General features: G+C 40.3%; 1 protein-coding gene across 4 annotated transcripts in view; it reads right to left on the bottom strand.

Annotated features, from left to right (window-relative positions):
• Positions 1–19,006: 19,006 nt before the first annotated feature.
• UBE3C (ubiquitin protein ligase E3C) overlaps positions 19,007–26,337 on the bottom strand; it is a 152,086-nt gene continuing 144,755 nt past the window's right edge. For all 4 annotated transcript variants that reach the window (XM_071215381.1, XM_058297611.2, XM_004458591.4 and 1 more), the window contains one exon: positions 19,007–20,688. In XM_071215381.1, coding sequence (XP_071071482.1) covers positions 20,518–20,688 — 171 coding nt within the window. In that variant the 3' untranslated portion in view covers positions 19,007–20,517. The remainder of the gene's footprint in view (positions 20,689–26,337) is intronic.

The following is a 26,337-nucleotide window of genomic DNA, read 5'->3' as shown; positions in this document are numbered from 1 at the left end:
GCTTTGAAGCATGGTTTTATGTGGTTCTTTCCTAAGCTTATCTTTCGTCCTTCTCCTATGACTTCAGGTTCACAAAAAATTAATCACCATCTTTGTTTAATGATACACTCTCATTTGTTCTTGCAAGGCCCATTTTAATTAAGCAATTTGAAAGAATACATTTGTACTCTTGAGCCAACCATCCCAAAAAGAAGAGCTAGGCTCTTAACAATAACCTACAGTGAATCACATGGTTCCTGTCTGCACCCCCTGCCTCCCCTCAACCAAAGTCACCATAGCCCTCAATCTTGTGTTCCTCAACACTTGGTTTCATTTAGATGTAGTTTTATTGAATCTGTATATTTTCCTGAAAGAAAGCATAGTTTTAAATTTCAGTTGTTTTTTTTTTTTAAAGATTTATTTATTTCCCTCCCCTTCCCTCCCCCACCCCGGTTGTCTGTTCTGTGTCTATTTGCTGCGTCTTTTTATCCACTTCTGTTGTCAGCCGCACAGGAATCTGTGTTTCTTTTTTTTGTTGCGTCATCTTGCTGTGTCAGCTCTCCGTGTGGGCGGCACCGTTCCTGGGCAGGCTGCACTTTGTTTCGTGCTGGGCAGCTTTCCTTACGGGGCGCACTCCTTGCGCGTGGGGCTCCCCTACACGGGGACACCCCTGCATGGCAGGGCACTCCTTGTATGCATCAGCACTGCACATGGGCCAGCTCCACACGGGTCAAGGAAGCCCAGGGTTTGAACCTTGGACCTCCCATGTGGTAGACGGGCGCCCTAACCACTGGGCCAAGTCCGCCGCCCTTGTTTTTTTTTCTGTAAAACAGCTACTATGGGGAAATGGAAGTGGCTCAACCAGTTGGGCACCTGCCTACCACATGGGAGGTCTTGGGTTCAGGTCCCAGTGCCTCCTAAAAGAAGATGAGCAGATGCCACCCCCACCACAATGAGCAGATGCCACAAGCCACCAGCCACCACAGCTGAAGGCGAGCGGATGTGGCTCAGGCCGTTGGACACTCGCCTCTCATGTGGGAGGTCCTGGATTTGGGTCCTAGGGTCTCCTGGAGAAGGTGAGCAAACAATGAGTAGATAGATGAGAGAATCATCTGGCGGAGGAGGGATAAATAAAGAAAAATAGGGAAGCAGACTTGGCCCAATGGTTAGGGCGTCCGTCTACTACATGGGAGGTCCACGGTTCAAACCCCAGGCCTTCTTGACTCGTGTGGAGTTGGCCCATGTGCAGTGCTGATGTGTGCAAGGAGTGCCCTGCCACACAGGGGTGTCCCTGCATAGGGGAGAGACACACGCAAGGAGTGCTCCCCGTAAGGAGAGCCGCCCAGAGCGAAAGGAAGTGCAGACTGCCTAAGAATGGCACTGCACACATGGAGAGCTCACACAGCAAGATGATGCAACAAAAAGAAACACAGATTCCCGGTGCTGCTGATAAGGACAGAAGCCGTCACAGAAGAACACACAGCAAATGGAGACAGAGAGCAGACAACTGGGGGTCGGGGCGGGGGGGGAGGGTGGGAAAGGGGAGAGAAATAAATAAAAAATAAATCTTTAAAAAAAAAAGAAAAATAGAGTAAATAAAGTCTTTTTAAAAAGGTTATTATGTAATCCTCTGTGATTAACTTTTTCATTATTGTAGTTAAGATTAATCCACATTGTTTTGGTCTTTTGTTTTGGCTGCTGTATAATATTCCATTGTGGCACTATACCTTAGTTTATGGTATATTCTTTCTTGTTAATGGCCATTTGGGTTGTTATTGTGAAAAACATTGCCAGGAAATAATTTTTTTCTATCTGTTTGTGTCATTGTCTTTTTGGTCTGTCCCTTTGCCATGCGGGGGCCTGCACCTCTCTGCACCGGTGTGGGATGCCTGCTTTTCTTTTTTTACAACGAGGTCCTGGGGATTGAACCTAGGTCCTCCATATGGTAAATGGGCGCTCAATTGCTTGAGCCACAGCCGCTTCCCAAGAAATTCTTATGCACGTCTCCTGGGGTGTATGTGCCAAGAAAATTATGAATAGAGCTACTGGATTATCGGTGTGCAAGTTGAACTTCAGGAGTTAATGCCAAATGGTTTTCCAAAGAGGTTACACCAATTTTCTCTCCTACAAGCAAAGTATGAGAAATTCTGAGGCTCCACAGCCTCTTTGATACTTGGTCAAATTAAAACTTTTTTTTTAGTTAATTGAATAGGAGTAACAATATTTTATAATCTTGATTTACATTCACTGGATGCCTAATTATGTTGAACGTGTCTTCATGGTTTATTGACTGTATGTGTTTCTTCTTCAGAGAAGAGCCCATTATCTATCAGCATGTTTGTTCATTTCTTACTAATATGAGGAGTTTCTACCCATTCTCTTTTTTAAAAGATTTATTTATTAATTCCCCCCCCCCCCTTTTAGCTTCTTCCTTTTCTTTTTGCTGTCTCTTTTCTGTGTCTATTTACTACGCTTTTTTTCCCCCCTGTATTTGCTTGTCTCCCTTTTGTTGGGTCATCTTGCTGCACCAGCTCTCCGCAGTGCACGGGCTGTCAGCTCTCTGCGGCGCACGGGCCAGCTTTGCCTTCACAAGGAGGCCCTGGAAGGCGAAGCCAGGGCCTCCCTGTGGTAGACGGGAGCCCAACTGACTGAGCCACAGCCACTTCCCATTCTTTGTATTTTTTATACCAATCTTTTTGTCAGTTACGTGTTTTGCAAATATTGTCTTCCAGTTTGCAGCTTTTTAGATTTTAAGACTTTTAATTTTCCTAAATTCGTTTTTAAAAAGTCTCTTACGTGCCTTTGCTGAGTGAGGGCACCATGCAACACCTTGGCTTACGGAGGTGAAGGTGAAGTCCTTGTCCCCAAGACATCACAGTGTAGACCCATAAACAAATAATTGTATGTGTAATAATATGATCAGCTTCATCATTTTGGCATATGATCCCATCTCTTATCGTTTAAATGTAAACTGAGGCACAGAGAGTTTAAGTAACTGGCCTAAGTATATCAATGTTGGCGTTGGAAACCGAATCCAAGCAGCGAGCTCCAGAGCTGTACATGTCACTCTTTACTATACCAGATCTTAGAAAGATAAAATTGGAATGGCTCCCCAGAAATACCAATGCCTGAATCCTCAGAGCCTGTAAATATGTTACATGGTAAATGGGATATGATTAAGGATTTTGAGATGGGAAAATATTACTCTTTTAAAATATTATTCAGGGGAGCAGATGTGGCTCAAGTGGTTGGGTGCCCGCCTCCCACATGGGAGGTCATGGGTTTGGTCCCCGGTGCCTCCTAAAGAAGACAAACAAAAAGCAAACAATGAGCAAAAACAAGAAGCAGACAATGACAACAACAACGAGCAAACAAAGGAGGGAGCCATGGGGGGGAATAAAAAAATAAATAAAATCGATGAAACCCTGTTATGAGATTTATAAAAAAAATATTATTTGAGTACAATCATTGCAATCACAAGTGTTGTTATAAAATGGAGGAAGATGGATGTTTGACTGCAGAAGAAGAATGCCAGGTGATGCAGCATGAGAAAGACCTGACCGGCGTTGCTGGCTGTGAGGATGGGTGAGGGGCCACAAGCCAAGTTATAGAGGCAGCCTCAAGAAGCTGAAAAAGGCGGGAAACAGATTCTCCCCCAGAGCCACCGGAAGCTTCCTGGGTCCCTGGAGCAAAGAGGGCAGCTTGAGCCTCCACAGCTTATGGCACCAACTACATCCTTGGCTCCTAATACACAACCAGCAAGGAAGAAAGGGCAGGAAGCCCTAAACTAAAGAGATAAACTGCACCCAGAATAAATATTCTAGTAAGCTAGATGCTTTGTGGTAATTTGTTACAGCAGCAATGGGAAATGAATACAGAAACCAAACAACAAAAGATAAGACAGTGCAACCATGGACAAAATCAGGATGCTTAAAAAAAGAAAAAAAGAGAGAAAAAAGAACACATTTATCAAAAAAAGAAAAAAGAGAGAAAAAAGAAGGCACATATCCAGGGAACAAAGACTGTTTCAGAAGAGTGGAGCCATATTGCAGCAATTCTTCTTGCAAATCAGCAGTTTTTATCTACTTGTTAACACTAAGCTCAGGGGATGAATTTCTTCTCTGAACCTTTTGCATACTTACAGGTTTCATTAGCATTTTGATATTTAATTTGGTTTATTTCACTCTACATGATGTTTTTAAAATTCATCCATGCTGTAGAATGTATCAGCACTTCTTTCCTTTTTATGGTCAAATAATATTCCATCATCTAGATAAACCACATTTTATTTATTTGTCCACCAGTTGATTGGACATTTAGGTTGTTACTTTTCAGCAATTATGAATAGTGCTCTATGAACATTAGTGTACAACTTTTGGCATGAACATATGATTTCAAGTGCATAGAAGTGGAATTGCTGGCTCATATGCTTAACATTTTGAGGAACTAAAGCGGTGGGATTTTAAACTTTTATTTAAACTTTCTTTAAAGTCTTGCCTTATATTCCTATCATTTCAATAGCCACCTCATATGAAGAGACACAGAATCCTGTTGACGTTGTTGGTAAGGGGGAAAGGGACGTAGACTTTGAATGAACAATCCCAGAGCGGGTGGAAAGGTCTGCCTTCACAGTGTTACTAACGGGTCATTTCCTTCACCTATCATTTCTGACGGATCATACTCCTTTCTGACCACTAGATGGTGCCTGCTCATAGTCTATGAACACGGCATTGCCATGCAAGGAAAAAACACTCTAACTGGATTTGTAGGCATCAAATGAGTGGACCGAAGATCAAAGTGGCAAAATAAACATTATTCATAAAACAGGGGACAGTGCTTTGAGGGATGGATTTGCTCTGAGCCATTTTCCACTCTAATTCAGTTTTCTTTATGGTGGCTGGAAAGTTTAGGACAGTCTATAAAGTCTTTAAGTACTCATGCATGAAAAGGGCTTTCAGTCTGGGTTCAGTGATTTAGAATCAGAAATTTTGTATAGTCATTAACTTGAAAATTACCACTGTTAGCAAAACCTTTCCTCCTAGATAGAGCAAATCCATTCACATGACCTGTTATTTACTCGGCATTATTTTATTTTATTTTATTTTATTTTGTTTTTTAAGATTTGTTTTTTATTTATTTCTCTCCCCTTCCCCGCCCCCAGTTGTCTGCTCCCTCTGTCCATTTGCTGTGTGTTATTCTGTGCCCTCTTATATTCTTGTCAGCAGCACCCAGAATCTGGGTCTCATTTTATTGCGTCATCTTGCTGTGTCAGCTCTCTGTGTGTGCAGCCTGCACTTTTTTTCATGCTGGGTGGCTCTCCTTATGGGGCATATTCATTGCGCATGGGGCTCCCCTATGCTGGGGACACCCCTGTGTGGCACGGCACTCCTTGCGCGCATCAGCACTGCGCGTAGGCCAGCTCATCACACAGGGCGGGAGGCCCTGGGTTTGAACCTTGGACCTCCCATGTGGTAGGCAGATGCCCTATCCATTGGGCCAAAACCGCTTCCCAGCATTATTTTATATGCTTGGTATACAGTCATTTATTAAACAAACTCCTACTCTAATATAACTTATATTCTAGTGTGGGGGCAGGGGAGTGTGGAGGCAGAAAATAAATGAGTGAAATACATACTAAAGCAGGCTAAAGTTAGTGCAACAGTGAAGGATACAGAAAAGAGAAGACGGTTAGGAAGTTGGGGACAGAGAGAGGTTGCAAGTTTAATAGAGTGATAAGGTAAGATGATATTTGAGCACAGAACTGTCTGAAGAAAATAAGGAAGCAAGCTATGTAAGTATCTGTGGGAAGAGCTTTCCAAATAGACATAACAAGTGCAAAGGACCTGGGTCAGGGGATGGATATCAAGGGAGCCAGTAAAGCAGAGTTAGCAAGAGATAGAGAGAGAGAGAGAAAAAGAGAGAGAGTAGCAGGAGACATGACGTTAGATGGCAACAGAGTGCCAGATTATAATGCTATTGCAAAATCCAGGCAAGAGCTAACGAGTTGAAACAGGGACATAGCAGAGAATATGTCAAGAAGTTGTCAGATTTTCGATGTTTTGAAAGTCGAGCTGATAGTCTTTGTAATGTAGTAGGCATGAGGTGTGAGAGATCAAGGATGACTCCAGTAACTTTGGCCTGAGTATTTGGAAGAATGAAAATGCTATTTTTTCAGAAGGGAAAGACTGCCAGAGGACTACGGGTGTGTGTGTGTGTGTGTGAGGTATAGCAGGGAGTGGGGATCAGATCAGTCTTGGATTTATTAAGTTTGCGATGCCTATTAGGAAACCAAGAGGTGGTATATAGTAAAGAATTTGACCTGTTCCAAAGACAGGTCTGGCCTTTGCCCCTGGATTCTGGGAGGTAGTCTATGTCACACCCGATAGCAGTGTTTTTGTGTAAGGTGGGGGCTGGTCATGACAGAAAGGCTAGGTAATTTAGGGTAGGGGCTTTGGGTCTTACAGTATCAGGTGACCTGGTGGCTGAGATCAATCAATCACGCCCACGTAATGATACTCTTGATACTGAAGCTTGATTGAGCATCCTTGGTTGGCAATACTCTGTGTGTCTTGTCTCACATGAGTGCTTGCAGAATAATGCAGAGTAACTCCATGGGACAGAACAATGGAAGCTTTGCATTTGGAACCCTTCTAGACATTGCCCTATGTGTTTCTTACCTTGGCTAATTTGATCTGTATCCTCCCTGTAATAAACCATAACTCTGAGTAGAATAGCTTTCAGAGCATGAGTCCTTCCAGTCAGTGACTGAACCTGAGGGTGGTTTGGGAGAACCTTTGAACTTGAGGTTGCTCTCAGCAGTGAGGGCCATCTTGTGGAGGCCTGTGAGCTTGACTTAAACTTTGCAGTTTGGCTGTGGGTAGGAGGTGTTCAGCAGGCAGTTATTAAATGTCTGGAATACGGGTAAGTGTTACAGGCTGGAGATATAAATTGGGAGTTTTTAGTATTCCTTGGGCTTATCAAATCCAAACTCCTGACGTTTCATGGCTCTATTGCTCGTGCTGGAGTTAGTTTCTGAAATACAAGTCCAGATGGCGGAACCCCTTCTTGGCTGTACTCAGGGCATGACAGTGACGTGATTGCCATCTGTCACCTGTTGTGCTTGCCTCCAGACAGACTGTGGGAGGCACAATTAGACCCTGCACTGCTGAGCCCTAAATGAGACTAACAGCTGGACACAACTGGCCTGGGGGCTCCAGCCACCCCATACCTGCCAAAGCAGCTGAAAGGATCAGCACTTACCACTACTCCTGAAACGTGCTCTGGCACATCAGTTGGAGACTCTGTAGTCCTTTTCCTATGGTTTCTTAGCACTGAAAAGAATGTCTTTTTTTTTTAGGTTATCTAAGTGTTTTCCAAAAGTCACCTGGAAGAATTGTCTAGTACACTTGTTAAAAATAGAGACCACCCCCTAGAGGAAAAACACCTTAGTTTGAGAAACACTGATCTAGTCTAACCCACTCATTTTACTGATGGTCAAACTAAGGATTTGCTCAAGGCCACATGAGAAAACAGCCAAGCTAAATTAAAAGCAAGTTTTCAAACTTCAAGTTAAAGGGTAAGTCTACCATACTGCTTCAGTTTTCCAGTGGAGTGATAAAACTTGCCTCTGAAAAAAATGTTACTGTACCTAGCAGGTTGAATGGTGGGATCCAAAATCACATGTACATGTCCTAATCCCCAGGACCTGTTAATGCTACCTTATTTGGAAAAAGGTCTTTGCAGATGTACCTAAGGATCTGGAGATGAGATCATCTTGGATTAACTGGCAGACCTTAAATTTAAGGACAAGTGTCCTTATAAGAGAAAAGCAGGGAAGTGGGTGTGACTCAAGCAGCTGGGCACCCACCTACCACATGGGAGATCCTGGGTTTGGTTCCTGGTGCCTCCTAAAGAAGACCAGCAAGATAGCAAGACAGCGAGCTGATGCAACAAGATGACACAATGAGATGACGCAGTGAAGAGACACAGCGAGGAAACACTATGAGAGACACAACAAGCAGGGAGCGGAGGTGGCTCAAGTGTTTGGGTGACTCCCTCCCATGTGGGAGGTCCTGGGTTTGGTTCCCAGTGTCTCCTAAAAAGACGATGAACAGAGAGGAGACAGCAAGAACCAACAACGAGGGAGGGGCAGGAATAAATAAAAATAAATCTTAAACAAAAGAGAAAGGCAGAGGGCAATTTCAGACTGACAAAAGAGAAGATGCAGAAGAGGAGGAAATGTGACCAGGGAGTCAGAGATTGGAGTGATGTGGTTACAAGGCAAGGAATGACAGCAGTCACCAGAAACTGGATTAGGCACAGAAGAGATTCTCCCTTGAGCCTCCAGAGGGAGCGTGGCCCTGCCAACACCTTGATTTTGGACTTCTGGCCTCCAAAACTGAGAGGATACATTTGTTTTTGTTTTGTTTTTTTAAGATTTATCTTTTTATTCCATACCCTCGCCTGCTCCCTGTTCCCTCTCACTGTGCGCTCATCTTCCTTCTTATTGGAGGCTCTGGGACCCGAACCTGGGACCTCCCACATAGGAGGTGCCCAGTGCTTGAGCCACTTCCACTCCCACCTGTTGTGCCTCCTTCCTGTCTTTTCATTGCTTCATCTCGCTGTGCCAGCTCGTCACGTCCGCTCACTGTCTTGCTCATCCTCTCTAGAAGGAGGCTTAGAAGGCCTCAGGAATCGAACCTGGGACCTTCCATGTGGTAGGTGGGTGCCCAACTGCTTGAGCCACATCTGCTTCCTAGGATACATGTTTTAAGCCACCAGTTTGTGGTAATTTGTTATGGCAGCCCTAGGAAACTAATACAATATCTAATATTAATTTTTTCTGAAAAGACTATTTTCTGCTGTGTCTGGCTCTCTCTTAATGGTCTGAATATTTCTGGCACTCATTTATTCTACCATCCCAAATTCTTTAGTCTAACAGTGCTTCTGTATTTCCTGGTATTATACCAAGCAGAAGCTTCTGGTAATGATGCTCATCAGTTCAAACACATGTTCTGAATTTTTTGAAGATGTGGTGCTCACCACTTTTGTCTGCAGTTTTCGGCACTCGTCCCACTGTATTTTTTTTTCTTCTCCTCACCCTCCCCCAACCTGCTGGTTTTTTTTGTTGTTTTTTTTTTCTGTCTGTGTCCATTTGCTGTGTGATCATCTGTATCTATTTCTCTTTTTGTCTTCTCATTTCTCTCCTCTAGGATTCACTGGGATTCCATCTTGGGGACCTCTGATGCAAAGAGAGGTTCCCTGTCAATTGCGCCACCTCAGTTCCTGGTCTCTGCTGCACTTCACCTTGACTCTCCCCTTCATCTCTCACCATGTGGGCACTCAGCTTATTGCAGGCCCTCGGCTCACCACACAGGCACTGGCTTGCCACGTGGGCACTCACACAGGCACTTGGCTCACCTTGAGGGCACTTGTGCAGGAACTCGGCTCATCGTGCAGGCACTGCTTCACCACATGGGCACTCATGTGGGCATTTGGCTTGCTGCATGGGCACTTGGACGGGCACTCAACTTGCCATGCAGGCACCCACACGGGCACTCGGCTGTGTGGGCAACTCAGGTCACCACACGGGCCCTCAGCTTGCCACGTGGGCACTGGCTCACCATGCAGGCATGCTTTCTCTACTTCTTTTTCACTAGGAGGCCCCAGAGATTGAACTCGGGTCCTCCCATGTGGTAGGAGGAGGCCTTATTACCTGAGCCACATCCACTTCCCAACCCACTGTAGTTGCTTAGAATTCTCCTTATCAATGAATCTCAAAAACATCCTAACAGGGGAATGAGGGTAGCTCAGTGGTTGAGCACCTGCTTTGTATATAGTAGGTCCCAGGTTCATTCCCTGGTACATCTTAAAAATAAATAAATACATAAATAAGAAAAAAACAAAAAACAAACAAACAAAAAAACATCCTGACAGTCTAATTCCCATGGGGTATAATGGTTTTATGGGGCAAATTATAAAGGAAATATCCTTTTTTATTCTCAGATGGAGCAGACAGGAAAGTATGAACCAATAAACCTCAGATGTACTTGCCCTTACTAGGTAGCACTAGTCTGCCAAGTTCTCTTGCTGGTAAACCCTGCAGAGCCCCTGCTTTTGCTTTACCAAGCCCCACCTGTTAGTTCTGGGATAAACTGGTAGGCAGGTGGTGGGAACACTTAATTTTTATTGCAGAATTGGTATAAATTGAACAGATCTTCAGCTGACTCTGTGAGAAATGTAAAAATTAAGACTTTACAAATTTCAAAGCAACTTGCTAATTATTTTTAGCTTATAATTATACTTTACAAATTTCTGATGTTATATTGCCTCCTTTTATCATCTAAAGTGGGCCATCAGTGAATATTCCAAACCATGAAAATCCATTTCTGGAACAGTAATGTGAATTAGCCTTTTAAAACAAAAATGGAGAGAAGGGAAGAAAATATACAAAAAAAGATAAGAGCTTTTAAGAATTACTCTGTTTTCTGACTAATGTAGTAGTATTAATATTGCCTTTTCTAGGATAACAGTATTATTAAGAATTGGTCAAAACCAGTCTCATTTTGTAGGTTATTATGGCAGGAATTCCAGTCACTGTACCTGGTACTGCCTACAAATACCGCAGTTTCTGTCCTCTAAGTACTCACAATCTTGTAGTCAATGGGTGTGGTATTTTCTGTACCTAAACCTGTGATGTCAAACCACAATAGGTTCCATTGCCTTTAAAGTGCATTAAAATCAAAAGTATATTTACAACTCTCATCATACCTTCAGAATATTCTCATAAATGGAAAAGAATATAGAGTATATATATTTCACAGATAAGAGGCACAAAGTACTTATGCTCAAGACTTGCCGTTAGTTTTTCCTAGAAGCAGAACAGTCAATGACTTCCCAGAGATGCACAGGGCTTCTAATTTCCAGTCTCACTAAAGTATCTTAGCTTTCTGTATTTTTCCCACTTGTACCTCCTGCTCACCAAGTCTCCTGCCACTGAAGCACTAGGAAAGTCTTCTGAGTTTTTACCAGACACACTAAAATAAATAGCTCAACTACTTACCCTTTGTTTTGGGAGTGTGGTTTCCCCCTAAAACAAATTCCAGAGGTGACTGTTGTCTTGTGTGGTTGGGGGTGTGGCTGTGTCCTTTGGCATAAAGAGTGTTATGCTGGTTGTAATGATTAACTGGAGTTAACTGTTTTAAATTTCTGTGGGATTTTTTTTTGCCTTAGTTGCAAAAAATCAGCCAAATATTAGGCTGATTCCAGGCCCTGGGTTTCTGTTTTATTTGCATCATTATATGAGACAAACATAGTATTAAAAAATATTAAAATTATTCTGAAAGTTGAGACAACCAGCAAGATGGTGGCAGAGAAAGCAGCTCCTAGAGTCAGCTCGAGCTACAGGGCATTTAGTAATCACCCAGAGTTATCTAAAGTATCAGTAATCACCCAGAGTTATCTAGAGTATCTGTTGGAGGCTCCAGGAGACTAGAAGGGCATCCTGCAGCAACTCTGAAGGAATGGAAGCAGCAGACTGCCCATCTGCAGAAATGATTTGGAAGTAGAGTGAGCCATGCTGCGGAGGCCAGTGTCCATCCTCCACTGGTGACACAAGCTGCCTTGGGAGCTATTCTGTGGCTGGAATTGGAAGCTCCACTTCCCAAAAATGGTGGTACCAAGTTTAACTGTTGATTGGTAAATTTGGTGGGCTGAAGTATGATCCTAAGAACAGCTAAAGTTTGAGCCTGCCCAAGTCAGAAAGAGGCAGGTAGTCACCACTTTAACTCTGCACCTGGCATAAGAAGAAGTGGGGCAGACTGAAAATCACAGTGCTGGTAGGGACCGGCTTCTTTCCATTTAGATCAGATTGCAGCTCTAGCATAAGTCCCAGCTCTGCCTCCATCAGGGAGGAAGCTGGGGGGACATGCACGAGCCTCTCCAAGACACTACAGGCCATGCTCCAGAGGCTGGTGATCATCCTACTCTGGCGGTGCAAGTTGCTTCTGGAGCTATTCTGTGCCTGGAGGTGGAAGCTCCATTTCCCAAAAATGGGAGGAAGAGATGGTTGGCCACTGACTTCAGTGACTGATTAGTAATTTTGGCTGGTTAAAGTATAACCCTAAGAACAGCTAAAATTTGAAACTGTCCAAGTTGGAAAGAGGCTGGTAGCCACCATTTTTACTCTGCCCCCAGCAAGAGGGGAAGCCAGGCTGACTGAAAATCACAGTGATGGTAGAAATGGTTTCTTTCACCCTGCTTGGCCTGCAGCTTTAGCCTATGCTTCAGCCCCACTTTCGGCAGGGAGGAAGTTGGTGGGCCCTGTGCCAACCTCTCCGGGTAACTACAGGTACTTTTGGTTGGCACAGACTAAATAACTGGGAGTCTACTGGGGCAACTGTGGTCATTTTGGGCCTGCATGACATGATTGCTGTTCACACTTGCAGCTCCATCCATGCCCCAGGCAGGGGAGAAAGGGGAGTGAAACTTCATCTCTCTCTGGGCAACTATGTCTAGGCCTGCATGACTTAGATTATTATGCACAGCTGTGGCTCTGGATCTAACCCTGGCAAAGGAGAAAATTAGGAGAAGCTTCATGGGTCCCTGGAGCAATGAGGGTAGCTTGAGCCTCCACAGCTTATGGCACCAACTACATCCTTGGCTCCTAATATACAACCAGCAAGGGAGAAAGGGCAGGAAGCCCTAAAGAGACAAACTGCACCCAGAATAAATATTCTAGTAAGCTAGATGCCAAGACAACAACAAAAAATTTTAATCCGCACCGAGAAACAGGAAGACATGGCCCAGTTAAAGGAAAAAGCCTCCAGATGACATAAAGGAGTTGAGACAACTAATCATAGATGTTCAAACAAATCTTAATAAACTCAATGAGATGGCTAAAGAGATTAAGGATATTGAGAAGACAATGGATGAGCACAAAGAAGAATTTGAAAGCATACATAGAAAAATAGCAGATCTTACGGGAATGAAAGTCTCAATAAATGAAATAAAAAAATACACTGGGTTCACATAATAGCAGATTTGAGGAGGCTGAAGAAAGGACTGGCAAGCTTGAAGAAATGCCCTCCAAAAGCAAACAACAGAAGAAGAGATGAAGAATAGAATGAAAAAAATTGAACGAGGTCTCAGCGAACTAAACAGCAGCAAGACACATGCAAACATGTGTCATGGGTGTCCCAGAAGGAGAAGAGAAGTGAAAAGGGGCAGAAGGAATATTTGAAGAAATAATAGTAGAAAATTTCCCAATCCTATTGAAGGAAGTAGATATTTGTATCCAGGAAGTACAGTGTACTCCTATCTGAATAAATCTGAATAGACCAACTCTGAGATACATAATAATCAAATGTCAAATGACAAAGAGAGAATTCTGAGAGCAAGAGAAAAGCAATGCATAACATAATAAGGGATACCAACAAGATTAAGTGCCGATTTCTCATCAGAAACCACCGAGGAAAGAAGACATTGGTATGATATATTTAAGATACTGCAAGAGGGAAGCAGATGTGGCTCAAGTGACTGGGCTCCCGTCTACCATATGGGAGGCCCAGGGTTCGATACGTGGGGCCTCCTGGTGAAGGCAAGCTGGCCCATGCAGTGAGCTGGCCCAAGCCAAGAGCTGGCGCATGTGGAGTGCTGGCCCACATGGAGTGCTGGCACAGACAAAAAAGGACACAGAGGAGAGACAATAAGAGATGCAGCAGACCATGGAGCTGAGGTGGCACAAGAGGATGAGGCCTCTCTCCCACTCTAGAAGGTCCCAGGATCAGTTCCCAGAACCACCTAATGCGAATACAAGCAGACACAGAAGAATACACAGCGAATGACAGAGAACAGAGAACAGAGGGGGTTGGTGGTGGGGAAATAAATAAATCTTAAAAAAAAAAAATACTGCAAGAGAAAAAATTCCAGCCAAGAATCTTATATCCAGCAAGACTGTCTTTCAAAAATGAGGGCAAGTTTAGAATTTTCACAGATAAACAGAAACCAAGAAACCAGATTTGCAGGAAATACTAAAGGGTGTGCTATAGTCTGAAAAGAAAAGACAGAAGAGGCTTGGAAGAGAGTCTAGAAATGAAGATTATATCAGTAAAAGTAACTAGAAGTCTCAAAGGAGTGGTGAAAATAAAATGACAGATAAAACCCAAAGGTCAAAATGGGTGAAATATGAACTGCCTTTACAGTAATGACATTGTTTTTTAAAAGATATCTATTTCTCTCCCCTTCCCCCCCATTGTCTGCCCTGTGTCCATTTGCTGTGTGTTCTTCTGCATCTGCTTGCATTATTAGGTGGCAACAGGAAGCTGTGTCTCCTTTTTGTTGTGTCATCTTGCTGCATCAGCTCTCTATGTGGACGGGCTGCGCTTTTTTCACATGGGGTGGCTCTCCTTATATGTGGGGCACCCCTATGCAGGGGCACCCCTGCGTGGCATGGCACTCCTTGCGCGTGGCAGCGCTGTGCATGGGCCAGCTTATCACATGGGTCAGGAGGCCCTGGGTATCAAACCCTGGACCCTCTATATGGTAAACAGACACTCTATCAGTTGAGCCACATCCACTTCCCAACATTGAATGTTAATGGATTAAACTCCCAAATCAAAAGACACAGAAACTAGGAGCCACCTATATGCTGTCTGCAAGAGATTCACCTTAGATCCAAGGGTATCAATAGGTTAAAAGGCTGGAAAAATATTCCATGCATGCGGTAACGGGGGAAAAAAACCCCACAGTATCTATACTTAAATCAGATGAAACAGACTTTAAAAGACACTAGTAACGTGTCAGGGGGAAAAAAATCCACTTACAATAGCAACTAAAAGAATCAAATATTTAGGAACAAACTTAACCAAAGATGTAAAGCACTTGTATTCAGAAAACTAAAACTCATTGTTAAAAGAAATAAAAAAAAGACCTAATTGGAAGAACATTTTGTGCTCATAGACTGGAAGACTAAATGTCATTAAGATGTCAATTCCCAAATGATACACAGATTCAAAGCAATCCCAAAAAAATTCCACCAGTATTTTTAAAATAAATGGAGAACATGATTATCAAATTTATTTAGAAGGGGAAGGGGTCCCAAATAGCAAGAAACATCTTAAAAAGGACAAGCAAAGTTGGAGGACTCTCACTTCGACTTTAAGTCACATTACCTAGCTACAGTGGTAAAAACAGCATGGTACTGGCACAAAGCAGAAATACAGACCAATGGAACTGAATTGATGGTTCAGAAACAGACCCTCACACCTAGGGTCAAGTGACTTTTGACTAGCCTGTCAAATCTACCCAACTCAGGCAGAACAGTCCATTCAATAAATGGTCCTAAGAACTGGATATCAATAGCCAAAACAAGAAAAAGGACCCCTATTTCACACCTTATACCAAAATTATCTCAAAATGGGTCAAATACCTAAATATAAACATAAGAAATATAAAGCTTATAGAAGAAAATGTAGGAGAATATCTTTAAGACCTGGTGGTAGGTGGTGGATTCTTAAAAGAGATGAGGACTGAGATGGACTACTGATGTTTAACGTATGCAGTTTTGATTAACTTCATTGTAAAAGTGTGGAAATGTAGAGTGGATGGTAATACATTATAGTGAGTAGCAGCTGCTTTATAAATCAGAATGTGGCTGAAAAGAGTATTCTAGGGATGTAAATGCTAATTAAAAGAAAGGTAGAGGATAATCTAGGGACTGAATAACACAGTAAACACAGAGGTGGATGAAAATTGTGGTTGATGGTACAGATGCAGGAGTGTCCTTTTTAAGCTAGAGCAGATGTACATCACTATTGCAGGATGGTGGGAATGTGGAGAAGCATGGGAAAAATACAACTGGAGTGACCTACAGACTGTGGTTAACAGTAACATTTATTACATTAACAGCAATAATGTAACATTCATGCATCTATGGCAAAGATGTACTGTGTTGATAACGGGGGAGTATGGAAAAAGTGTGCCAAATATATGCTATGGACCTGGTAAGAGCTTGATGATATTATTTCATAATCTGTAATAAACATTCCACCACAGTGTGGTGTGTTGATAAGAGGGGTATTGTACATGTGCATTATTGTTTTTAAGTTTACAACTTCTGTCATAAAAATATATTTTAAAAATATTAATAGGGTGGGATGGGAGAAAACACATCAAATGTTAAGATAAGGGCTGTAGTTAGTAGTAAGACTTCGATGATATGCTTTCATAATTTGTAACAAATGTCTCACAACAATGTAAGGTGTTGGTAGTGGATGGATTGATACACGGGACCCCTGTATGATGTTACGCATGTTTGCTTTGTAAGTTCACAACTTTTACTATATGGACTTATTGTTTATGTATTTTCATACACAAATTATATAAAAATAAAAATAATAATAGAGTAGGTTGGGTGAAAAACCAAACGTAAGATCAATTTTAAAAAGTAGTCATCAATGTACATTCAATTTAGCACTTTGTTTTTTCACTCAAAATATCAGACTTTTTTCATCATTGTCCATATGGTAAGTCTTATCCTCCTTTGAATTCCTTTGGCCTCATTCCCTGTACAAGTAGTCAGCAAACATTTGCAATGATTCTGAAAGACCTGCAAACAGCTGGCCACACACTCCATCCACTACAACCTCCCAAACAGAGGCAGACTTTCCGATATAAGAAAGCGCTGGGTGGGGGGCAGGGATGGCCTCCCTCCAGCACATACTGAACTATTATAAAAGGCCTTAACTAGGTGGAAGTACAGGCTGCAAACTGAGAGGAGAATGAGAAATGCAGCTGTGAAACTGGAAAGCAGAGCGATAATAAAAGGAAGCAAGGAGTGTGTTTGGAAAGCAGTCACTAGAAACAATCAAAGTATCTCCGTCAGCTCAACCTGCATGAACTATTTCAATGCATCAATTTGGTAGGAGCCATAAACTGTTATCCTAAAACAAAAAATGAAAGAGAAAGCTAATGTTCTCCCTTTTCCTACTGCTCTTATTTCAAAGATTGGTAAGCTTTTCTCAATCTCGTTTGCACTTATTTTGTTGCTTATGTTTGATCACAAATCTAAATATCTTATAGTACCTCTCTTTACTTACATTTCCTCATCTGTTAAATGGGGTGAATACTAATTCCTATCTCCTAGAGCAGGGTTTCTCAACCTGGGCTCTACTGACATTTAGGGCTGGCTAATTCCGTCTTGTGGGACTGTCCTGTGCACTGCAAGATGCTTAGCAGCATCCCTGGCCTCTGCTAGATGCCAGTAGCAATGCTTCCTCCCAGTGTGATAACCAAAAAGGTCTCCAGGCATTACCAAATGTCCCCTGGGGGAGGCGGAGAAAATAACACCCAGTTGAGAACCATTGGTCTAGATATTTTATTACATGGGATGGTATATGTAAAGTGCTTAGAAAGTACCTGGTGTTGTAAGTGCTCAATTAGCCTTAGGTATCCGTGTTTATATGGAGATACTCCACTTGTGTGGACTTGTGGCTGGGGCTAGGTCAGAAACCTATTTCTTTATTTATTATTACTTTTTGTATCTTCAGTTTTTTGTTTGAAGTGCCATGATTTAAAAGGCTTTTTACAGGGAAGTGGATGTGGCTCAAATGATTGAGCTCCCACCTACCATATAGGAGGTTCCAGGTTCAGTCCCAGGTGTCTCCTAAAGAAGAGCAAGACAGCTAGCTGATGTGATGGGCAGGCGTGGCGAGGTGACACAAGAGACACAAGGAAAACTAATGAGACATAAACTAGGGAGTGGAGATGGCTCAGGCAATTAGGTGCCTTCCTCCCACATGGGAGGTCCCATGTTCAGTTTCCAGTGCCTTTCTTTATACATACAAGTATCAGAAATAGAATTCAAAGTACTGACAATATATATACACACACACACACACACACACACACACTGAGTTATTTCAGGTTCACAGCTCACTTCTTCAATGTTTTCTTAAAGAATTATTTCCACCATAACACTTCCTGTATGCCAAATCTCATGTGCATCTATATATTTGTTTAATATATTGTTTTGTATCCCTTCCTTTATGTTTTGTAATTGTACATATCATGCATATGTGTATAATGTTTGTCTCACTGAACTGTAAGATCCTGCTTGGCAGGGGTGGTGGCACTTGTTTTTAGCATGCTCCACAGTATCCAGAGCACTGCTATTCAAATGTACACACAATTTAGAAATAACTTAGTATCTTTGTAGCATTAAGGTTGTTTCAACATTGTGACTTGATAATGCTGCCTTAATCAGCCACAGGACACCAAATCAAAGATCTATTTGCAGATAATAATTTGTGAGAAAGATCTGTAATAGTGTCCCCTAAAACTCAGCATTTAGGTTTGGGTACAAAATTATCAACAACAAGCAGAGAGCAGAGAGGAATACAGAAAAAAGCAAACAAAATATTGATGAAAGGAAAATATTCCTGTAGGTATAATTTTTCTCAACAACTTTATCCTAAAACTAACCTGGGAAGATGACCTGGGAAAATGACATTATTATTAGTAGAAACTTGCTCCCTTAGTCAAAAGTAATAGTGAGTGCATACGCTGTAAAGATTTATTTTACAGCTTAACTTTATTAAAACATATCTATTGGTCTCTTTCTTCTTTTTGCATATTTCACATGATAAGTGTTAATTGCTGATATACTTACTTTTGAATAATAATAGGCTATATTATTATACCATATTAACTGATGACATTTTAAACATCTGGGACAAAACTAATTAGTACTTAAAAGCTGTGGTTTCACTGGGGTAGAATATAACTAATGCTAATTTGGGGTATGACCCCAACACCTTCCTGAGGAAAAATATTTTATGCAAATATTTAGCCATTAGATTATACAAATAAATAAGCTCAGTGTAGCTGAGAAAAAAACCTAATAGCTGTATGTGTTAATTTCTCTTCAGTCCCAAATACTGCATTTCCAAAATACTAATAATAAATTATAAAAATGAATAAGATACAGAACATTCAATATTTAAAAAACTAAAGTAAAAAGAAGACCATAGACAAAACCCTAATTATTTTATTTATGTATATCAAGACCACAAATAGCATTTAAACACTTAATTTATTATTCAAATTAAGAATATACACTTTTTTATAATGGTCATTGTCTTAATTGTCATTCAGGGTTCCTGCATTGAAAAGTATATTGCTAATTATGGTCAATTAAATATGACAACCAACAGAGCCTCCAGTGACAGTAAAATACTTGACATAAGAGATGAATAAGAATTTAGATTCCTTCTCCCCACCCCAACATAAGCAAAGGGTCACTCTGCTTTTACATCTTATGTTTTGAAAAGCTTTCCATTTTTAATGACTGAAATCATATAGCAACACAAGTCACATCCTGATAAAGTGCCTTATTACTAGAGAATTACCAAATGTTCTTTCTTCCCTGGAATATGTTCAGATACTTTCCCTCCATCTTCTTGTCAAAGCAGCACCACTCAAGGAAGCTGATGGGTGCAAAAGCATGGTAAGTTAACCAAATAATATCTAGTAAGACTGGTTTATACAGCCCAAAGTGATAAGGAAGGTGAGTGAAATCATGGAAAGAATCTGACCACAGCAGGCTTCAGATATGAAAGCTAAAGCCCATTACTTTGGTTCAAATTAATTTTAATAGATGTTACACTGCGTATTTTCCTCCAAACCATTATTTATTGTAGGTAACATATGCCTTAGAAATTGGATAGCAGCCCTCCCTCTCCCCACAAAGTTCTACAGGCATGAAGTGGAGAGAGAAATAGAACAAAGAATGAAGTATATGTCTCATATCCACATAAAGTAATATCCAAATCATCAGGATGCAGGTCAATGTTATACTTAAAATAAGCATGCTAGTCCCATTTTTGGGAAACGGCTTAAAAAGCGCAAATAAAATATTACCATGGGTGTTTTCCAAACCTAACCACTTTGGTAAAGGCAGCAGAAAAAAAAATGCCTTTAGTTTTAACAATGAGACTTGTAAACAATTCAACCACATGGGAAGCAGCGGGGCACCCTGCAAATAAGCATTCTAGACCTCTCAGACCCTGTATCTCAACAAATACTTTCTCTGTAGATTGTGTAACCTAGTCTTAACAATAAGCAATGCACTGCATTTTCCAAGTGTACTGCCAGCTCAGGAAGGTGTTTATAATTTGATCAGCACAAAGCCAAAGCTTTATCTTTGGTTAATTTCACTGAGTTGCCACTAGTCTTAAAACTGTGCTCTTGGCAAAATTACTAAATTGGCCACATGGCACATAACATTTTTATTTTAAGTTATTTGTAAAGCAGTGTCCATTTAAATAAATGACCATGACTTAATAAAAATCATTTTAAAAATTAAGGAAGGAAGAAAGGAATGACAGAAAGGAGGAAAGGAACTTATGAGGGCATCTGTAAGAAAAGAGTGCCACAGAAGTCCAGCCTGAGAATCCTTAGTCAGCCTGGTGGAGGTGCTGCTTATGGAGGAGGCACTGGTTAGTATCTCTGTAGAGGGTCAGATCCAACATCAGTTTCAGCTCAGCTAAGTTCAAACCCAGCAGCACATTCAATAGCATATAGAAGTTTACTTCGCAAAAGTGTCTCGTCGTAAAATTCAGGGAGCTTTAGCAGGTTCATGCAGGTACTAGCAGTGGGAAGCCGCTCTAAGTCAGAGCCTCCATTGTGAATGCAAAATGCAGGATACAATTCCTGAAAAAGTAAAATAAAATGAACAATATATGCACAGGACACAGTGTTTAAAACCATAACCTTAAAAAAATAAACCCATGAAAAATTTGCTTGCTTCAATCAGTAATGTCATTGTTGTACTAAAGACTCAGCTCTAGTTTATGCCAAATATTGTGCACTGTACTCTATCATGCATAAACACTGGATACACAATAACACTCATCCACGGGAAACACTTTTTCAGTGATTAGGACCTCCAGGAATTTTTTGGGAATAAAACTGTAGAAGATAGAGGGTAAAGAACTGACTATGTATTAAAGTGATGAATGCACGACTGTATGATTATACCAAATATCACTGATTGTAAACTTTGGATAAATTGCCTGCTTTAACATTGATTTATTTTAAAAAAAGAACTATATATATATACATATATGTATATAGCAATATACATATTGCTTATATAAAACATGGTAAAGAGAAGATTAAAAAAAAAACACTTCAGAGCAGAAAAGGGATAGGGTGGAGACAACAGTGCAGTAAACTAGAATTCTCCAAATGAATCTTGTTTTGTAGGCTTGAGTTTAGAACAATGTGGATGTATCAGTAAAATGTATCTAAAACATAAATCAAAATGGGAGAAACAAGTATTCTCTAAAAACTGAAAGCACGATCAAACAAATAGACCTATTTATGTATTTCGTAGTTTAACAACATAGGAATTATTCCAAGTGTTTTAGAATTAAATTATTTCAAGTGTTTTAGAATTACAAAGAAATCTGTTTTCAGAAATGTCATAGTAATTTATGTCATTGTTCTAAAATTATTACAGTATTATATACATCATATATAAGTATGTATTATATAACTGAATATAACTATTATAAGTGTTATATACAATTAAGCAAATGAGCTAATAGGAACCAAGATCAGCAATGTTAAAAAGAGATCCAGCGGGAAGCGAACTTGGCCCAATGAACAGGGCGTCCGTCTACCACATGGGAGGTCCGCGGTTCAAACCCTGGGCCTCCTTGACCCGTGTGCAGCTGGCCTGTGCTCAGTGCTGATGCGCGCAAGGAGTGCCGTGCCACGCAGGGGTGTCCCCCGCGCAGGGGAGCCCCACGTGCAAGGAGTGCACCCCGTAAGGAGAGCCGCCCAGTGTGAAAGAAAGTGCAGCCTGCCCAGGAATGGCGCTGCACACACGGAGAGCTGACACAAGATGACACAACAAAAAAGAAACACAGATTCCCATGCCGCTGACAACAACAGAAGCGGACAAAGAAGAACACGCAGCAAACAGACACAGAGAACAGACAACTGGGGGTGGGGGGGAGGAGGGGAGAAAAAAAAAATCTCAAGAATATTTAACATAAAGAAAAATGATTCTGATATAATGCTAAGTGAAAAAAGCAGCCTATAAATCCAAACATGATACAGCTTAAATTATATTTAAAAATTATACCTATATGCATAAACATACACACACTCAAAAAAGGAAGGAAACATAAAAAACAATAATGCATAATGGGGGGTGATTATGGGTATTTTTTTTCCGTAATGGATATATGCTGATTTGTTACAAAGAGAAAAAAAAATCAACAATTTAAAATAATAAAAATTCCCTTCATCCACTGCAGTGGGTAATGGAGAACAAAATTGGAGCAATATTCCTATTCTGGCCTAACTTGAATTTCAGCTGGATGTGTTTTCTCTATATGCTGAATTTAGCATGTATTTTATGTTGTGGAAAAAACTAAGAACGCAGCTCATAAAATGTTCTGAAGAGAAGTATATGCTTTTTTAAAAAAATCAATCTAAGTTTCTCTACTGTTAAATAAAATATAAACCCAATTTTAAAATTAATATGGTATTTAATGTGTTTTTAAAAACCACTGCCTTTTATTTCTAATTATAGTTTATATGCTACTTTAAATTGCTTATAAAAATGTTTGAGAAGGAACCAAAAGAGAACCAGAAAGAACATTTATTACATTTATTATTCAGCATCTTAAGTACTAGGGTAATAATTTTTTCAAATGCCTGAATAAACTAAAATAAAAGCATCAAATATCTGAAACAGAAAAGGATCTCTAAAGGCAGGAGGTCAATGAGTGCTGGTAAAGTTATTAGGTAAATGGAAAGCTTTAAATATATTTTGCATTTTAGTGTTTTTCTTTTTCATAATGCTAATTGAATTTCCTACTTCGAGTCTTGAAAGTACAAAAAAAAAGAACTTCACTGAAATCTGAGTCAAGGCCACCATTTCAAACATAATTAAATACAGTACAACGGGAATTTGCATTAATTCAGAGTGAGAAAAATCAGCAATTTATTATGTGACCTGATGGTAACAATTTTCTACAGTACTTTAATGATTTTTTTTGTCTGTAACAATCACATTTATTAAACATATTAAACTTTAATTAGCTTTAGCAAATGTTATTCCCCAATAATCTGGCATTAAAGAGTTTCATAACTTTTAAATTATGCATGTCTGTCTTTGCTATTTATAGTACTTCAACTGAAAGATACTCTCTTCTTTTAAAACTGTATTAATTCTGGCAGTCCTTTTTATAGGCAAACTGGGCTAACTGAAAAGCTGAAATATTAAGGAGATTTTTCCAAATTTGGTGTCTAACATTATATTTATTATGGAAAACAATTAAATATTAATTTATTTTATGCTGAATCATTTTAAAAATTTTGAAAATAAGATTGTTTCATAGCTTCCAAAAACATATTTTTATTGTACCCTAACTCAATTATCATTGTACAGGGATCATTCTCAGGGCATAAGAGAACTTCTGCTATAATGCTATTTGGATTTTTAAAGCTAATATACATTCCTAAATTTCCCATCCTCCAAACATACAACACTCATATAGTGAAAGCTATCTGTGCCTTAAGATATTACAAAAGTAAAGATGGTTTGTTATCACTTTTACTTATTTATTTATGATTTATTTTATTTCTTTCTTTCTTATCATCCCCTCATTGTTTGCACTGCTGTGTCTGTCTGTCTTTCTTTTAGGAGGCATGGGGAACCAAACCCAGGACCTCCCAAGAGAGACGCCTAATCGCTTGAGTCACTTCTGCTCCCTGCTTTGTTTTGTCTCTTATTGCGTCATCTTGTGTCAGCTTGCCACACCAGCCTGTCACGTCATCTTGCTGATTTGCTTGTCTTCCTCAGGAGGCACTGGGAACCGAACCTGGGACCTCCTATGTGATAGATGGGAGCCCAATTGCTTCAGCCACATCCATTTCCCTGTTACCACTTTTAGACTGCCATTTTACCACCGGCTCTCAATCAGAGTGTCTAGCTCCTGTCCCTTCCCCCAAGACTTCTAATTTTTATTGCTGCTTTCATCACTAGCATAACTAACCAGTAGTTGGCAAAAATCTCTCAGTCTTCCACTCTGTTTTGATGGGAACAGGTCCTCCAAAGTTCCTCTCTTGATAATAGATGCTTCCTTTTCTTACTTATAGGTTTGGTATTATTTTAAAACTGGAAGACACTAGAAGCTCTGTTTTTCATATTACATATTACTAATAAAATTGCGTAAGTGTATTAAAATCTTAACATACATAAATTTTTCTTTTTTAGGAGGTACCAAGGATTGAACCCAGGACCTCATACATAGGAAGCAGGCGCTAAAACCACTGAATTACACTTGCTTCCAACATATATAAATATAAATTTATTTAATTTATATGACATCTTTCCAACTCTCTTTATTATTCTTGCTCTTATGGCATTTCTTGGGATTTGTGAATTAACCTATTGATGTCAATTTTAAAAAAACAGCTTGAAGTATTACTTACATACTAAAAAATGTACCCATTTAAACGTACAATTCAACAATTGCAGTAAATTATAATAGAGTTGTGTAATCATTGTGACAGTCCAGTTTTAGAACATTTTCATTATCCCCAAATGTCCAATTCTTCCAACCCCAGTCCTAGGCAATCATTGATCTGCTCTTTCTCTATAAAATTGCCTAAGACATTTCATATAAATAGAACTAAACTATATAATTTAATTATCTAGAAAGAATTATGGCCTAAATGGAAATTAAATAACTAAACATCATTTATTTCATTCTTAGAGATTATGTCCAATAGTTAGAACTGTAATATAAAAATTAGAATTATGTTATATTTAATTTCTATTATATTTGAATTATTATTTACATTTATAAATGTTTGTTGCTATGCTATTTTTTATAATTGATTATACTGAATCTAACCTGGTCTTGTTCTCTCTTTTAAAATTTGTAATTTCTTTCAATCTATTTTTCTATTTAGTCTACAATATTATGATAAAGGACTTCCTAACAGTTAAAAAAAAAACTAACAGAAAACAATATATAGTATATTTTGTGTCTGGTTCCTTTTAATAGCATAATGTCTTTGAAGTTCATACCTGCTATAATATGTATCAGTAATTCATTCCTTTTAACTGCTGAGTACCTTCCATTGTGGCTAGACCACATTTTGTTTATTCTCTAGTGATCGATATTTGGATTGTTTCTAGTTTTTGGCCATTGTGAATATGTTGTTATGAACATTTATGTGAAAATTGTATGGAAGTATGTCTTCATGTCTTGACTGAGTATGTTCCTAGGAGTGGAATTAGTAGGTTGTATTGATAAATTTAACTTTTAAATAACTATCAAACTTTTCTCAAGTGGCTGTGCTGGTCTGAGTATTTTGAGGACCCCAGAAAATACTGTTCTTAAAGAAAACCCATTCCTCTGCCCATAAACCCACCGTAGATAGGGACTTTTTTTTTCCTCTTCCCCATTCCTCTCCCTCCCCTGCCTGCTGTTTTTGCTGTCTGTTCCATTCGCTGTGTGATCTTCTGTATCTATTTCTCTTTTGTCTTCCCTTCTCGTCTTTCACCTCCAGGATTCACTGCTATTCAATCCTGGGGACCACTGATGTGGAGAGAGGTTCCCTGTCAATTGCACTACCTCAGTTCCTGGTCTCTGCTACACTTCACCTTGACTCTCCTCTTCACCTCTCTTTTGTTGTGTCATTGTCTTCCTGCGTGACTTACTTGTGTAGGCACTAGCTCACCAGGCGGGCAGTCGGCTCACCATGCGGGCACTCACTTGGTTACTTGGCTTGCTGCGCAGGCACTTGGCTCACCATGCGGGCACTCGGCTTGCCATACAGGCAGATTGCTTGCTGCACAGGCACACTTTCTTTTTCTTTTTCACCAGGAGGCCCCAGGGATCAAACTCAGGTCCTCCCATATGGCAGGTGGAGGCATTATCACTTGAGCCACATCTGCTTCCTTTGATTAGCTTCAGTTAAGGAATCTTCAATTAGATCACCTATGATCGGTCTCTTTAGTTAAGGGCCTTTTTCATTAGATTGTGAGACCTGAGCTGGGTCTTTTTTTTTTTTTTTTTTTAAGATTTACTTATTTATTTATTTCTCCCCTCCCCCCCCCCACCGACCCCGGTTGTCTGTTCTCTGTGTCTATTTGCTGTGTCTTCTTTGTCTGCTTCTGTTGTTGTCATTGGCACAGGAATCTGTGTTTCTTTTTGTTGTGTCATCTTGTTCTGTCAGCATTCCGTGTGTGCGGCACCATTCCTGGGCAGGCTGCACTTTCTTTCGCGCTGGGCGGCTCTCCTTACAGGGCGCACTCCTTGCGCGTGGGGC

This window comes from Dasypus novemcinctus, chromosome 5 (genome assembly GCF_030445035.2).
Source record: "Dasypus novemcinctus isolate mDasNov1 chromosome 5, mDasNov1.1.hap2, whole genome shotgun sequence".
NCBI classification, from domain to species: domain Eukaryota; kingdom Metazoa; phylum Chordata; class Mammalia; order Cingulata; family Dasypodidae; genus Dasypus; species Dasypus novemcinctus.
The sequence above is the reverse complement of the archived record's forward strand: the minus strand, read 5'-3'. Positions and strand labels throughout refer to the sequence as shown.